General features: G+C 35.5%; 1 protein-coding gene across 4 annotated transcripts in view; it reads right to left on the reverse strand.

Moving 5' to 3' along the window:
* LOC150092959 (uncharacterized) overlaps positions 1-16,087 on the reverse strand; it is a 538,308-nt gene that overhangs the window by 357,483 nt on the left and 164,738 nt on the right. For all 4 annotated transcript variants that reach the window (XM_090413661.1, XM_090413660.1, XM_090413659.1 and 1 more), the window contains one exon: positions 4,778-5,384. In XM_090413661.1, coding sequence (XP_090269787.1) covers positions 4,778-5,384 — 607 coding nt within the window. The remainder of the gene's footprint in view (positions 1-4,777; positions 5,385-16,087) is intronic.

The following is a 16,087-nucleotide window of genomic DNA, read 5'->3' on the forward strand; positions in this document are numbered from 1 at the left end:
GAAAAAATGAAAGAGTTTGAGAATAGGAACCAAACCTCGGAGATTCAATAGCAACTCTTGAAGAAAAACCTGATTGATTCAGCCAGAGAGGCATGTGGTGGGGTTGTCTGCAAGAATAGAAAAATCAGGACTCCATGGTGGACACAGGAAGTTAAAGAGGCAGTGAAGGAAAAGAAGAAATCATATCAAAAGTTCCTGTCAAATAAGTCAGCTTTTGCTCTTAGAGAATACAGAGACAAATGTAAGAAAGCTAAACACTGTGTAAAACTAGCTAAACAAAAGTCATGGTAGGACTTTGGCAAGAACATAGAAAATAAATATCAAGAAGGTGGTAAGATATTCTGGAAGTTGTTGAAGAAGCTTAGAAATGGAAAAAAGAGTGCTGTAAAAGGAATTAGAGATGACAAAGGTGACATGAAAACAGGAGAAAAAAGATATCCTTGAAGTATGGAGTAATTACTTCGAAAAATTGCTAAATGAAACAAGCAGTGATAGCACAGTGGCAAAAAACACTCAACAGGCATACAGTCAGGAATACATATCCATTCTTGAAGTAGAAAAAGCCATCAAAGGCTTGAAATGTGGAAAGGCGGCAGGAGTAGATGATATTCGACCAGAAATACTGAAGTATGGTGGCATACAAGTCGTGCAATGGCTGCACTGCACAGTTCAGAAAGCCTGGACAGAGGGGCGAATTCCAGATGATTGAACTACAGCTCTAATAGTGCCCATATATCAAAAGGGAAATAAAACTCAATGAGAGAATTACAGAGGTATTTCCCTACTGAGTGTTCCTGGTAAGATCTATGCAAGTATACTTGAGAAGCGGTTGAGAAGAATCGTGGAAGAAAAGCTTAGTGAAGAATGAGCTGGATTCAGGCCAATTAGAGGCTGTCAGGATCAGATCTTCACTTTACGACAAATAGTCGAGAAAGCATGGGAATATAACAAAGATCTGTATTTAAGTTTTGTCGATCTGGAAAAGGCATATGACAAGGTGCCAAGAGAGAATCTATTCAATACGCTATAGTTATATGGTGTCAATGGGGCACTATATCAAGCAATACTTAGTCTTTGTTTGAGTTGTAAATCAGCAGTTAGGATTGAAGGAAGTACAGGAAGATGGTTTAATGTTAAATCTGGTGTGAGACAAGGATGTACATTATCCCCTCTGTTATTCATTATCTATATGGATCACATTATGAAGGAAAGTGGTATTAAACGTGATATCAGAATTGGAGATGTTAATGTCAGCTCTTTGCTTTATGTGGACGATGTTATACTTCTGAATAAATCTGCTACAAGTTTGCAAGATTCCCTGACTAAATTGAATAAATGTTGTAGTAGACATGGTATGAAGGTCAGCATTAAAAAGACAAAGATGTTATTCATTATCTATATGGATCACATTATGAAGGAAAGTGGTATTAAACATGATATCAGAAATGGAGATGTTAATATCAGCTCTTTGCTTTATGTGGACGATGTTATACTTCTGAATAAATCTGCTACAAGTTTGCAAGATTCCCTGACTAAATTGAATAAATGTTGTAGTAGACATGGTATGAAGGTCAGCATTAAAAAGACAAAGATGTTATTCATTATCTATATGGATCACATCATGAAGGAAAGTGGTATTAAATATGATATCCGAATTGGAGATGTTAATGTCAGCTCTTTGCTTTATGTGGACAATGAAAATAGGTAGAATTATTGAAAATGTCAACTGTGTTGTGAATGGGGAACCTGTGGAACAAGTAAAACGTTTTAGCTACTTAGGCACGATTTTTAGTGAAGATGGTAAATTAAATATGGAAATAGACAACAAAATCAACAAAGCTGGTATCATAGGAAGTCAATTGAATAAATTCATATGGAATAAGAGAGAAATTAGTCGGAACATTAAATTAGCTGTATACAAGACAGTGTTCAAACTAGTTTTAACTTATGGATCTGAGAGCTAGGTCAGAAGTAAATCACTTGACCAAAGATATGACAGTCCTGAGAAAGATTAGAGGCGTAAACAGATGGCATCAATGGCAATATCATATTAAAAACAAGGATATTAGGAAAGAACTTGACATTGTCGGCATTCAGGAGTGCGTTAGCAGAGCTAATCTCAGGTGGTATGGTCACTTAAACAGAATGAGTGAGGAAAGATTTGCAAAACAAGTGTTCTCTGCCAGGTTGGCAAAAAAAACGACCCAGAGGAAGACCAAGATATAGGTGGATTGATACAGTACAATGTGCCTTAGACGATAGAAATATAGGATCTGATAATGATAATATTGGATTTTTGACAAGTAATAGACTGATTTGGAGGGAGGAAAATTGTAGATAGGAAGTTAGTAATGATGTAAATTTTTCATGTAGTACTATAATATCCTGTACACCCCTTAAGGGTACATATCAGGAATTTGATGATGATGATGTTTCAAAAAATGAGAAAAAAGACAAAAGAAGCAGATGAGGTGCCTGTGAATAAATTTTGAGCTAAAGCGTGCAACAGATTGATGAGAAGCTGCTTGTAGTCAGTTGCACAACCATGAAAACCTTTAAATAACTTATATGTTTGTATTATATGTCACCTTTTCTGTCTAACCAATTTCTTTAATCCAAAAATTTTCAACCTATCCTCAATAGCATTCCACAGATCTGTTATCTTGGTCACTTGCTTCAAAAATACCAGAAGCATCCAGCAGTATTCTCAAGTGGTCACCTTACCAAGTATAAGTGAGCTTGGGTATACTTAATTTTTCAGTGATCAGCCTCGATCTATCCTTTCAATCCAATCTTGCCTCTGACAAATCTGGACAGCATCATTTTATGCATTATCCTTGCACAGTCACATCATCACCATGATAATATTCTCTGTCTCATTCCAATTTTAGTATATGTACTGCCGAATTAAGTGGAATATTATCATTATTATCTGAGCCTTCCAAGGGAGACCATCACCCACACTAGTTGTCATGCGCTTTCTTAAAACTCATTCACAGTGGATGCACTCACCACCTCAACAGGTAAACTGTTACACTCACTCACTGAGAGAAAAATCTGTTTTGTTATAGCAGACAAATACATGTGTATATATATATATATATATATATATATACACACACATATATATATATACATAATTACATCTAAGTTTGTGTGGTCAAGAAAGGGGCAAGAGCATTAGGTATCTTGAGAACAAGTGATTATGTGTTCATCTAATTTTGAGAAAGGGAAGAACACAGATAATCTTCATATTTTACTTTTATTTTTATAATAGAGTAACAGGAGATCAAGTCTCCAATCATCTACAATTCAACCTTCTGACTAGATCTTAAGAATTTGTGGTGTTTTTTCACATTTCGAATTTCTCGCAAATTTTTCTACCACAAGCATATTGATAGGCACTCCTGACTGCTGTTTCATATTTCAAGATATGAATAGAGACAGATGAATTTGAAGCATTTCGGATAATAAGAAATCTCAATGTGGGCAGAAGAGATGTGAGCCTGTGTGCTACAAGTGCAAAAGAAATGACAGCATGCTTAAATAGACTGCTTAAGTCTTATCACCGGAAGAGAGACATAGGAATGGAACGAGGACAACTTTCTGATAATAAGAGTTCATGCTCATTGACAGATGTAATGATGCTTATACTACACAAACTGGAGTCTGAATTAGTGAGAATAGATATTTTGGAGTAATGAATTTTCTACAGTGTGTTTTCATAGGATGGGAGAAGAACCTGAATCTGGCAGGTCTTCCATTTCATCTCCCAATGATGATTTTTGTGAAATAGAATTAGTGAAGCAGGTTTTTATGATACTACCAAAAATGGAGAGGGATATCTCTCTCTTCTTCCAGACTGATAATTCTATACTTCTGGGAATTTTAAGATAAAGAGTTAAACCTTTCCATGAAGACAACATACACCGGCATGGTTTGAGTATAACATCTCAGAGCTCAACGGAAACATGGCTGAACATTTGTCAGATGAAGCATAATGAAATGTCTGGAGTTCTACCAGTGATGTTTGCCTCCAAGGATGATTTCTCCCACTTCACCTCACAAATGTTCAACCTTTATAGATAATACAAGTTGATTTCATTAATCAGTACACAGAAAGTTTGTTACACAGACTAAATACTGTGATACAAGCCAAAGGTGAATCTATATCTCATTAAAAAGGTAATGAGCCTTCCTAATCCAGTCATTAATGATGATATGATACAGTTCAGCCAAACAACCTAGGTTCAAATTCCATCCAGCACGTAAAGATTAGGACTTTTCATCTAAAAGTGAGTTAGCCAGTCTAATATGGAAGTAGCAGGATTTATTCTTCCAGAAAATTGGTTTGTCATCCCACAATTAACAGCCAGACTTTGGAAAGGATTAACTTCTGCTATCCTTTCTCTAGACAGAAAGGATTAATTTCTGGTATCATAACATTAATTATGTTTCAATCTACAGAGCAAAGTTACTTGGCTGTGACAGATCACTGAGCCTAGCATGCTGAAGAGGATGAGATGTTTTAATCTCTGTGTGCCTCATAAAACACCTTTCTGCATATATCTTTTCCTTCCCCAGTTTGAGGTATCTTCGAATATACCCTTCTAAATTATGTTAACATATGATAGAGTGCTCAAAAAATGAATGAAAAGGTAAAAGTTTCAGGAACCTAAGCACTTTTGTGTGTGCGTGTGTGTGTGTGTGTGCGCGCGTGCGCATAGCAAACATTATTCCTTAAAGTAATTAAAACTGAAAAAGTATTCTAATATACCTTCAGAAGAAGAAGAATCAGAAGAGGAAGAATCCTGAAGACTCTGAAGAAATGACTGTGTTGCCTCAGAAACAGAAAGCTGAAGAGCCCAATCATCACATTGTTCTTCAGAAATATCATTTTCTTCAGTGGTACATTCTTCTGCAACAATTTTTTCAGTTATTTTGTCTCTCCCAGAATTTGTGCTTCCTTTTGATGCTGATAAAATTTCAGTTTTCTTTTCTACCTCACTAGAACTGCATAACTCCTTTATTGGTTTTAGTGTTTGAATAGCCTGAAATGCTTCTCGGCTTCGTTTTTGGCCTATTTGCAAAGGTACAGCAACATTTCCAATGGGGGATTCGCTACGACTTCTTCTCTCTCTTGGCAACTGAGAGTTTTTATCTGCATGCATTGAACACAAGGATGAAGGATTATCTTCTGAAATGCATCTTCGTCTCTTAGCAGGGCAAGCAGCTTCCTCTTCACTTTCCTGTTTTACTTCTTGCTCACTTTCATCAGTATTTTGACTAAATGTTATCTTTCGGCATGCACTAAAAATCTTTCCAGAAGAAGGTTTTTCTTGGAGCTTTATGTGAGTACTCAATTTATAAACATTTTGATCATCCTAGCAGAGAAAAGAAATTAAGTGACGTATTAAATAGTGGAAGCATATTGTATGTACAAATACATGTGGTAATCAAAATATCAGTATTTCAGTTCATAATCACTATTAAGCTAGAAGTAGATTTACAAATGTAAATAAATCTCTATAAAATCTACATTTCATAAAGCAATAAATCTGAAGCCTGTAAAAACAGGATAGCATAAAATTTTGACAGTGGAATTTTTCTGAATTTCAATCAACAAATATACAAAAATTTTTCTCAACATTTTTTCATTCAATTACATCACATCATCATGTCTATAAATTTAAGAGCAAATCTGAAAATATAAAATAAAATATATTTGAAAATATAGCCAACCCCAACCAAATATAGTCACAGTGTGCTGATACATGCAAAACCGAAAAGCAACCTCTCAAGAAAAGAATATGAAGCTCTATTGGAAATAAAAAACAACAGAATAGTAATTACCAAAGTGGATAAGGAAAATGCTGCAGTAGTTTTAAACCAAAAAGGTTACACAGGTAAGCTTGCCTCTCTGCTTGGGGACCACTCTACCTATCTTCCTTCAGAATATAATCCCACCAATACACCAATCAGAACACTTCACAGGGGTTCCTTAAAAAAGGACACTCTTGGCCTGTTAAATTCTGCAATAAACTAAGATCATATAACTCTAGACCTCCTCTCTTCCCAGATATATGGGCTACCAAAAATCCATAAACAAAATGTGCCATTAAACCCCACTGTTGCACTGACTCACCCACATAAAAATTAGACAAACAATTCGCCAAACTGCTCTCACAAAATAGTGGCAACATTCCTTTACAAATAAAAATTCAGCCCACTTTAAAGCCAGTATAGAAAACCTTACACTCCCACATTGACATAATGGTCAGTTTTGATGTCTACTCTCTACTCACTAATGTCCTGCTTAAAGACATTAGTGAATACAGACCTTATTCAAGTTTTTTTTTTTTTTTACTCCTGATATCTCAGCCCTGCTTCAGTTCGCCATGAACTCGGGCTATTTCATTTGGCAAGAAAAATTCTACAAAGAGATAGATGGGACTACTTTCTCCACCCCTACCCAACTATTTCATGAAGTCCTGAAGAAAGAAAGCCTTAAACTCTGCCTCACATAAACCAACTGTTGATTATGTAGATGACATGTTCTCCATTTGGCCAGCATGGATACTCTCAACATTTTCTTAACACATCTAAACAATCAACATCCAAGAATCCAGTTCAACTTAGACGAGGAAAACAATAACAGTCTCCTCTTCTTAGACACTGATTACATGCCAGGTTGATGGATTCCTGGCTTTCTCCGTTTACAGAAAACCCATACATACTAGTAGATACATTCGCCAACAGTCACACATCCTTCCTCTCAACAATATTGGATTATAAAACTCTATAAAACAAAATTAATTTGTTCTGATAATAACTATTCCCTAACTACTGAACTTGACCCATTCTCAACAAGGGCTACAAATGCCACCAAATCCAAAAAATATCAAAACCCTATAACTGCAACAACCACCTCAAGAAGAGACTAGATGAAATATATCACCATTTCATATATCCCCAGCACATCTGAAAAAAATTAACAAAAATCCTAAAGAAATACAACACATTCCCTAGAACTTCTAGGTGTTTACCAGGTCCCTTGCAGTTGCAAATTGTTCTACATCAGAATTTCTAAACATATGGACTACATCCAGTTCCACAATTAGGGCTGTTCTGGACTTGGATACATGAAACTGCCCCAAATTTGGAAATTACTCATCCTCGGATCTTCAGCCCATTGACCAAGCCCACTCAATTTAGCCCACCAAGGAACACCGTTCAGGAATCCAAGGCCAACTATGTTTGCCTTCGTTCTTCCTCATTTACTCAGGGTTAGGGCAGGCATTAATGTATACCACTGTTCTGTGTTTTCCCTGTTGATGATGATGGCAGTTTGACTTTGCTGAAATATCGGAAGTATTAATTAAAGTTATTGTAATTCAGCATGCGCTGTTTTATCGATTATAAGGAAGCTTTTGATTGTGTTGATCAGAACAGACTGTGGATTGTAATGAGATCAATGGAACTACTAAGCATCTAATTCTCTTGATAAGAGAGCTGTATAACAACCAAGAAGCTTCAGTAAAAACAATCTTTGGAGAAACAGGCAGTGTTCAAGTGGAAAAAGGGGTGCGGCAGGGTTGTATACTGTTGCCCTAACTTTTTAATATTTATAGTGAATATATGAGAATAGCTAAGATCTGAAGATCTGGAGCGGTTGATTCTATTAGTTAAGATGGAAAGTAACAAAGCCGGGCTTAATTTAGACATTAGCAAAACAAAAGTGATGGCTTCTGGCAATTTAAATTCATTTATAATAGAGGGAGATGAAATAGAAATCATTGAAAGTTATGATTTACTGGGGTCCAGAATCAGAATTGATGGTAAATATGAAGATGAAATTAAAAGAAGGATAGTCATAGGAAGGATAGAAAAAAGTGATGTTAAACCTAACAAAAATTATGAAAGATAGAGGTGTGAATAAGGCTATGAAAGTTAGAATTGTCAAAGCAATTCTAACTGGTATTTCCAATAATGATGTGTGAAAGCTGAATTATTAAGAAGAGAGACAGAAAGGGAATTGATTCATTTGAATGATGGGTGTGGAAGAGACTATTAAGAATCCCATGAACTGCAAAAATGACCAATAAGAATGTTTTAGAGATTATAAAGACAGAATGCTCCTTGGAGGTGATGATCGCTAAACAGAAGTTGATGTACTTTGGACATATTATGCAAGCTGATGAATCATTGGAAAAGGCAGTTATGTTGGAGATTGAAAGAATGAGAAGAAGAGGAAGATCACAAAAGAGTTGGACAGACAACATAAAAAAACTTATCAATTTGAACTTACAATTGCTGAAAGGACAAAGGGCCGAGTGAGATGCGTTTGTCCACAAGATTACGAAGAGTCAAAAATGACCGGATGGCATAATAACAATGCATTGTAATTTCTTCAAAAATAATACTTCTTACTGACTTCTTTGTACAGCACACTTCCTTCAACAAATATTTATAATGCAATATATTATGGTGAGATCATAATGTATTGCATTATACATATTGTTACTTATATATATACATATAAAATATGACTTCTGCCATTGAAATAACCATCAATTCAGTCTCAAAATTCAAAAGTTCAGCATCCACTGATGATGCCGTTTGATCTTTTGGCAAAAATTACAGTGTAGTATCTGTTAACAGCATAATAATTAGTTTGTACAAATTACAAAGTAATTAATATTCAAAATGAAGCTTTAAAAGTTAAACACAGGCACTAAGACCACCACAATTAACTAATGCAAATAGAGAAACCTATACCTAATTACATCATACTCAAGTGACCATAACAGTAATAACTACATTATGAAGAATTAAGTTCCTCAGGGAATTTGATACTAGTATCGAATTCCCTGAGGAAGCATAAAGTAACAGCCACTTTATTTACTCATATCCAACTGCAGAGAAATAGGCCATACAGAGCCAAAATGCTAGACCTTGACTACAAAGATCCATGCCATTTATAGTTTTTATCCTAACAGTTTTGACATTTATCTAAGTAAACACTATAAAATAAAAAATACAAAGTGATTGAGTTCCACTGTGTCACAAAAAAAGGACAAAATTAGACATGCTAAAGAATTCAACTAAAACAGAACAGAAAGAATGAGCCCAATAAATCAGTGTAATGAAAAAAAAAAAGGGGGGAGGGAATAGGGCAAACTATGATGGACAGCACTAAAGAGAAGCAGGAAAAAAAAAGCAGGTAACAATACACCAAAGAATGAACAACAAAAAGATAAAATAATAATAACAGATGACAAGGGTCAGAAAATCACCCTGCAAGAGAATTCTAAATTAAAGTCAAGAAAATACAAGTGAGGAAAAAGATTATCAAACTGGAGGGCAAGGGGATCCAATTCTAGAACAAGAGAGTCTAGCTAAAAGGAACTAACAAGCTGCAACTGAAGTCTTGGAAGCACAATACAAAGAATACAAAATCCAACTAAAGAAAACCAAAACCCAAAAGAAGAACAGAAAGGTAATGAAAGAGCAATGCAATTGGAGAGAGTGAAGAAAAGGAGAAGAGTGTAACAAGAGAAAATATTACAGAAGAACAATCGAACACTACAATAAGAGTAACTCTTGTATAAAAAATAAAAAAGGAGAGAAATATGGAATGAAGTTGAACGCTGCATTACAATTTGAAAATTTAATTTAAAAAAATCAAAGAAAGAGGAGCTATATTAATGTGAATTCAAAGAGCCAGTCATAATCACTTACCTTAGCACACTTTCGCCATGACTAGAAAAGTACAGAACAGATGGAAAGGGAGATAAGAAACAAACAAAAAAAAAGAGGCAAAGAAAGAAGAAAAAATAAAAAAAGAAAGGAAAATAAAGAGACAACACTGAGAAGACAAACTCCACAAACTACTGATACAATAAGCAAAAGAGCTATGAAACTTCCTCCAGTTAGAAGTTTTGCAGCTAAACTAAAGAAGAAATTCAAAACAGAAACACTGGTAGGACCTAGAGGTTTTGTTTGCAGAAACACAAAAAGAAAGAAAACAAAATCAACCCTCCCAGAAACAAAGAAAAATAAATCATACTTGACAAGAAATTATATTCTTTATTTTATCCTTTACCCAAGCATGAGAAAACAAAGTTTGCACATAAATAACTTCACAACTAGCCTACTTGTATACAGAGGCAGATAACTTCCCATCACATTGCCTTAGCATACCATGATGAACAGCACACTTCCATTCAGAAGTGTATATTGCCATGCATTATCAGAAGGGTCACTACCCAAACTCATTTTTAACTTGCTGAGATCTCATCAGTAAGAGCTAAAACTTAACAAGAAAGTGAGAGCTAAATCAAACTGAAGTCATATTTCCTTACAAATATAGAAGTAGAAAAATGGTGTATCACCATATTAACAAAATACACTAGATGAGAGATAGATATAACAAGTTATTTTCACTTGGTTACAAAATTAATTACACTTAACACGTTATATTTTTATTATCCTTTACCCAAGAATAAGCAAAGAAAAGTTTGCAAGTGAAGTAACTTCACAACATGCTACTTTGTACATGAAGGGGCAATGCATCAAATTGCCCCTTCCTATAATGCAATTGTATTCCATAATACACATCTAAAAGGAACTATGAAATACTAAGGCAATCTGGGGTGAAGTCATCTGCCTCCAAACTGTAAAGTTATTTCACATGCTACAACTTTATTCCATCCAGAGTATTTTGAAAATATGGTAGTGCACTGTCTTCCTACTTGTATATGGAAATATGATCTCCACCATTCATTTAGCTCTCAGTATCTCTCCCCTAGTCCAGCTCCCACTGAGAAGACCTCAGCAAAGATCGAAACCAGTCTGGATTGTGATCCTTCCTGATGAATGGAAATATACAGACATCTGAAAGGAAGTGTGTTGTGCATTATGTGATAGTTGGACAATGCGATGTGAGGTCATTTTCCTCCATATACAAGTAGTATAGTCATTAAGTTACTCTCACATGCAAACAAAAGTTTGCATGTGAAGTAACCTGAATAATCAAGGATAAAATATATATAATATATATAATTTCTTGTTAAATATAATTTACTTCATAATCAAGCAAAAAACTTACTATCAAAAAAAAAAAAAAAAAAAATCACATTTGATGTCAGTAGACGTTGTATGGTAACTCCCCGTACCTCACAGTGTTTTGGGAGTGAAATCTTCTGCTAGAATAAGTGGTGGATCGCAGATTCCATTTCCACACAGAGTTTGTAGGACAATCACAAACATCCATGCCCGTGGCGAGATTTGAACCTGCAGCCTCTTTAGTGGACATGCTAGCCACTCGGCCAACTAGGCCAGCATTGTTGGGTAAAGGGGAGAAAAAAAGCAATCAAATAAATAAAAAAAAAGACGCTAAACTTGCAAAATAAGCAAGTAAACTATCCAGAATTTAACTTATAATTAGAAAACTTAAAAAATAATAATGTTAAATGTAAGAGGGACAATAAGCACAAAGAGAAAGAACTCAATGGATGTACTGCCCAACAACAGATCCGGGACCCTCGGCTGGCAATGTGCCAAGAAGAGTCAATTCATGTTGAAGGGGAGAAAGGAATAAGGCGATGTATGAATTCGTTACCAATAGGTGAAATCACATGATTTATATGTAACTTTTCCAACTGTTGTACAAGCAAAACAGTTACCACTTCAAAAACTAGAATTTTCATAAAAGAAAAGCTAATTTTCTGACATATAATAAAAAACACTCATCCCATGAAACACATTGATTACCCTATTATCGGAATGGATTCACCTTCTTCTGACATGTGCAGAAATGTTGAGGAGGTTTCGCATCTGTGGTGCACAGTACTGAAGCAACAAAATGTAGTTTATAAGTAGCCAACATGATGTACAACTATCTATAAGAGACCCACATAATCTCCACAAGCAATAAAAGAAATTGTGAAAAAATATATATAATTCCCCTCCCTTGATGGATGGAATAAACTTAGAAAGAAGACTGGGGTGCTATTTTCTAATCAATTCCATTCATGGACCATCTGTCCAAAATGGTCCATGACTGGAATTGATACCAGATCAGTACCAGAGGACAGAGTTATCATAACATGGTCACTATCAAGGGACTAAGAACAAAAGTAGCAAACATATATCCCAAACAAGCAAAAAAAGGAGTTAGAATTGAAAGAAATACAGGAAGATGGTTTGATGTAAAATCAGGGGTAAGACAAGGATGCACATTATCTTCCATCTCTAACCACTTGGACAACCAGGCTGGCATATATATGCAGATGATGTTGTACTCCTAAACACATGTCAGTCTACAGGATTCTCTAACTAAATTGAATAATAGCTGTAACAAATTTATCATGAAAATCAGCAATAAAAAGACCAAAATTATGAAAATAGGCAGGAATATAGAAATCCTCAGCTACATTCTGAATGGAGATCCTATAGAACAAGTAAAACATTTCAGCTATTCAGGCACAGTTTTTAGTGAAAAATGGCAGGTTAAATCTGGAAATAGACAAGAGAATAAGCAAAGCTGGTATGATGGGTAGCCAACTGAATAAATTTATATGGAATAAGAGAGAAATTAGCCAAAACACCAAACTAGTAGTTTGGTGTTTTGGGTTAGTAATAAAGTACTCGATCAAAGACTACAGATCACAGATATGAGGATTCTGAGATAAATTAGGGAAGTGAACTGATGGCATCAAAGGCAGAATCATATTAAAAATGAAGATATTAGAAAGGAACTTGACATTATTAGCAGTGAAAAATATGTCAGCAGAGCTAATTTAAGGTGATATATGGCCAATTAAATAGAATGAGTGAGAAAAGGTTAGCAAAACAGGTATTTGATGCTAGGATGGCAAGAAAGAAACCCAGAGGAAGACCAAGGTATAGGTAGATTGATTCACTTAGAAATGCCTTATTTCTGATAGGAGATTAATTCCATTCATGGACCATCTGTCCAAAATGGTCCATGACTGGAATTGATATCAGATCAGTACCAGAGGATCTTATAATTATAGGAGATAATATTTTTGATAGGAGATTAATTATAAAGTAAACTTAATCTGGTAGTACGTAGCCTGAACATCCCTTAAGGACACATATCAGAAAATTGATAATGATTATGATAATTTAGGTAAGTTTACATAATACAGTCAATCAGCTTCTTAAAATTTAACACACTGATGGTTTCATTAATGAAAATGGGTTACGTATTCCAAAATTTGGAAAATGTATTCTCACTAATTCATTATCAACCTATTAAGAAGGTGCTCTCATCAGATCCCCTTTGCATTAAGGACCAATATCCAAAAATGAAGTCTAACTTCTTAATGCAATTCTAATCAGCTAATTTTCTCTATTATTTTCCCACTGAGTTATTAAAACAAACTCAAACACTTTATCAGGTAATTAAACCAAATATCTGCAAAGATTTCCACTTCGGTGTGTAGAGGAAGTTTGAGCAATCAGCAAGAGCATTCCTCTAACTCTTCTTCCAGTTCTGCTTTTTTTTAATGATAAGTTTTAATGCATCTTCTGCCCTAGGCTGCCCAAACAAGTTTTTTCTGCCAGAAATTCCGGTTTTTCATCCTGTAAACTCAAGAAAATCAACCATCCACATTACTTCAGACAGTAACACATCTTGTTACGGTTAGTAGTACCAAGAGATGCCCGCACTTGTTAGCCATCTCTTCATCGGTTGCTGCTTTTAATTAGTGATAGTCAGGGGCCAGCTATCTCTAATGGACTACTGGTGGAGATTGAACTGCGAACTCAGTCTCTAAAAGCTAGACAGGGTTAAAGACCACCGACTTCCTAAAAGGGAATAAAAAGGCATCAGCTGATTATCTAAGCTGATGGTCAATTAGCTAATGTAGAGTTGAGCTTGTTCCAGTAGCTGACTTTTTACTGTTGGCCCCGATTCCCTAATGAAAACATTAAGGGGCCTTGTAGTTTGAGGCCTTATTTAACTGGGCAATACCCCAATCAGAATCATCTTGTTTTTGGCTTAAGCCAATTTGGTCAGCTAAATCTCAAATTGCCAATTCATTCAGTAACAAGATTGATGCCTTCCTACTACTGGAGCCAGCCATGGGATCGTGAAGATTGAACATTAGATTAGAAGGCTCAGTCTACATTCCCTAAGTTCTGTGGAGGTCTCCTTCCAGTTATATCTTTGAACTTCAAGCAACACCAGATGGTATATCATAAGATGGAAATTTGAAGAGCAGCCATCTATCCTATGCACTATGAAATGCATTAAAAATATCATCTCTCTGGGCATGGAAACTCCATAACTTTCCATGGCATATGCCCAGAGATGAACAACATTCAAGATTCACAGTAAATCTTCTATCCAACTGACTGTTGGATAGAAGATTTACTGTAGATCTTGAATGGTTGAATCCATACTGGTGGTCACAATCAGCTGGCAATTCTTCAGATGATGAAAAAGTTGTCAGTTGATAAGCTTATCCATTATCTTAGAGGATACTTAGTTACATGCAATAACTTTCCTGGAATAAGATGAATAGACTTGCCAGGTGTGGAATTCATGTCATTTCAGCATAATAGGGTATAGAGATGATAAGGAACAAATGTTAGTTCAGAAATATATATGTTAAATATGACTGGGGAGTAGAAATAGAATGCTAAAAAGGCTTCTGACTCCACATGAGAAAGTGAACAGTTACAAGAAAGGTCCTGGTGAAAGATTACAGGAGACATGTTCTGTAGCGATTGCAACAGAATAAAGCTGGAGATAATATGCTGCGATAATTTATATCTTTTTTTTTTTTTTACTCTCCAAAGTGAGTGCAGAGAGCTCTTTTAGCCTTAGCTAATGTTGGGATCAGCAGGCAGTCAGTTTCCACCCTTGGCCATGACTAATAACTGAGCCTGTGACTATTAATGATTTCAGAAACTGTGAGACAAAAGTACGGTCAATAACTGCTTTCATCCTGTGATCTCAAATCCAAACATTTGCATTGTTTTCTGAAATAGTAAGGAACCTACGGCTGATTTTTTTTTTTTTTGCCTGAGATGTGGGTTTAAAACTTGAATTTCCATGAGTAAGATCAAAAAGCAGTGGTTCCCAAACTGTGTGCTGCAGTGCCCTGGGGTGCTGCAAAATATTCCAATATTTTCACTGAAATAACCACACCAACTGCACACTGCAACTGGTAGATAGGCCTATGTTCTGACTTTGGGTGCTGTGGAATACACTAAGGGTGCCATGATCTGAAAAAGTTTGGAAACCACTGTCATAAAGGATAAAGTTGCAAAAAACACATTCTCTCAATCAACTGCCAGTTTCACCCTCTTGTGGTATGATCAGTTGTCACAGAAGAAACTGCAAATGAGCATTGTCTGCATAAGTGTAGCAATTTCAGATGGAGAAATTACATTTTTTCCATCTGAAAATTGTACTTCTTTAAAATTAAGTGGATATTAAATCCAGCATTATTTCAAAGCCAAACATAGAATCTATAAAAGTTTCATATGAAATTGACCAGAGAGCTTATGGGAATACACTCGCTGATATTTGCGAGTTGCCCTAGCCAGACCTTATAGGAGAGATGATTGCTATGCCCAAGCGTCCATATATTCCAGTCTTATTGGTCCATTTTGAAAAGGTTTCACTGGCCTGACAGCTGTTTCAAACTGGTTGATTTTCATCAGAGACCAGGCAGAAACCTTAAGAGAGCAAAAAACTCTCAGCACTAAGGAACTTGAAACATCGGAGAGGTGTATTTTTCATAAGCGAACTCTCGGTTGGTGCATAAAAGTATTTATTAAAATAAAGAGCCAAAAGGCTTCACTTTGGCAATGCAAATTTATAAAAATTAAGTGGATATTAAATCCAGCATTATTTCAAAGCCGAATATAGAAACTATAAAAGTTTCGTATGAAATTTGACCAGAGAGCTTAAGGGAATACACTCGTCGATATTTACGAGTTGCCCCAGACCTTATAGGAGAGATGATTGCTATGCCCAAGCATCCATATATTCCAATCCTATTGGTCCATTTTGAAAAGGTTTCTGCCTGGTTCTGACAAAAAATAA

The sequence above is a fragment of the Typopeltis vanoorti genome, chromosome 24 (assembly GCF_054136105.1).
Source record: "Typopeltis vanoorti isolate ZY-2024b chromosome 24, IOZ_Tvanoo_1.0, whole genome shotgun sequence".
Taxonomy (NCBI): Eukaryota; Metazoa; Arthropoda; class Arachnida; order Uropygi; family Thelyphonidae; genus Typopeltis; species Typopeltis vanoorti.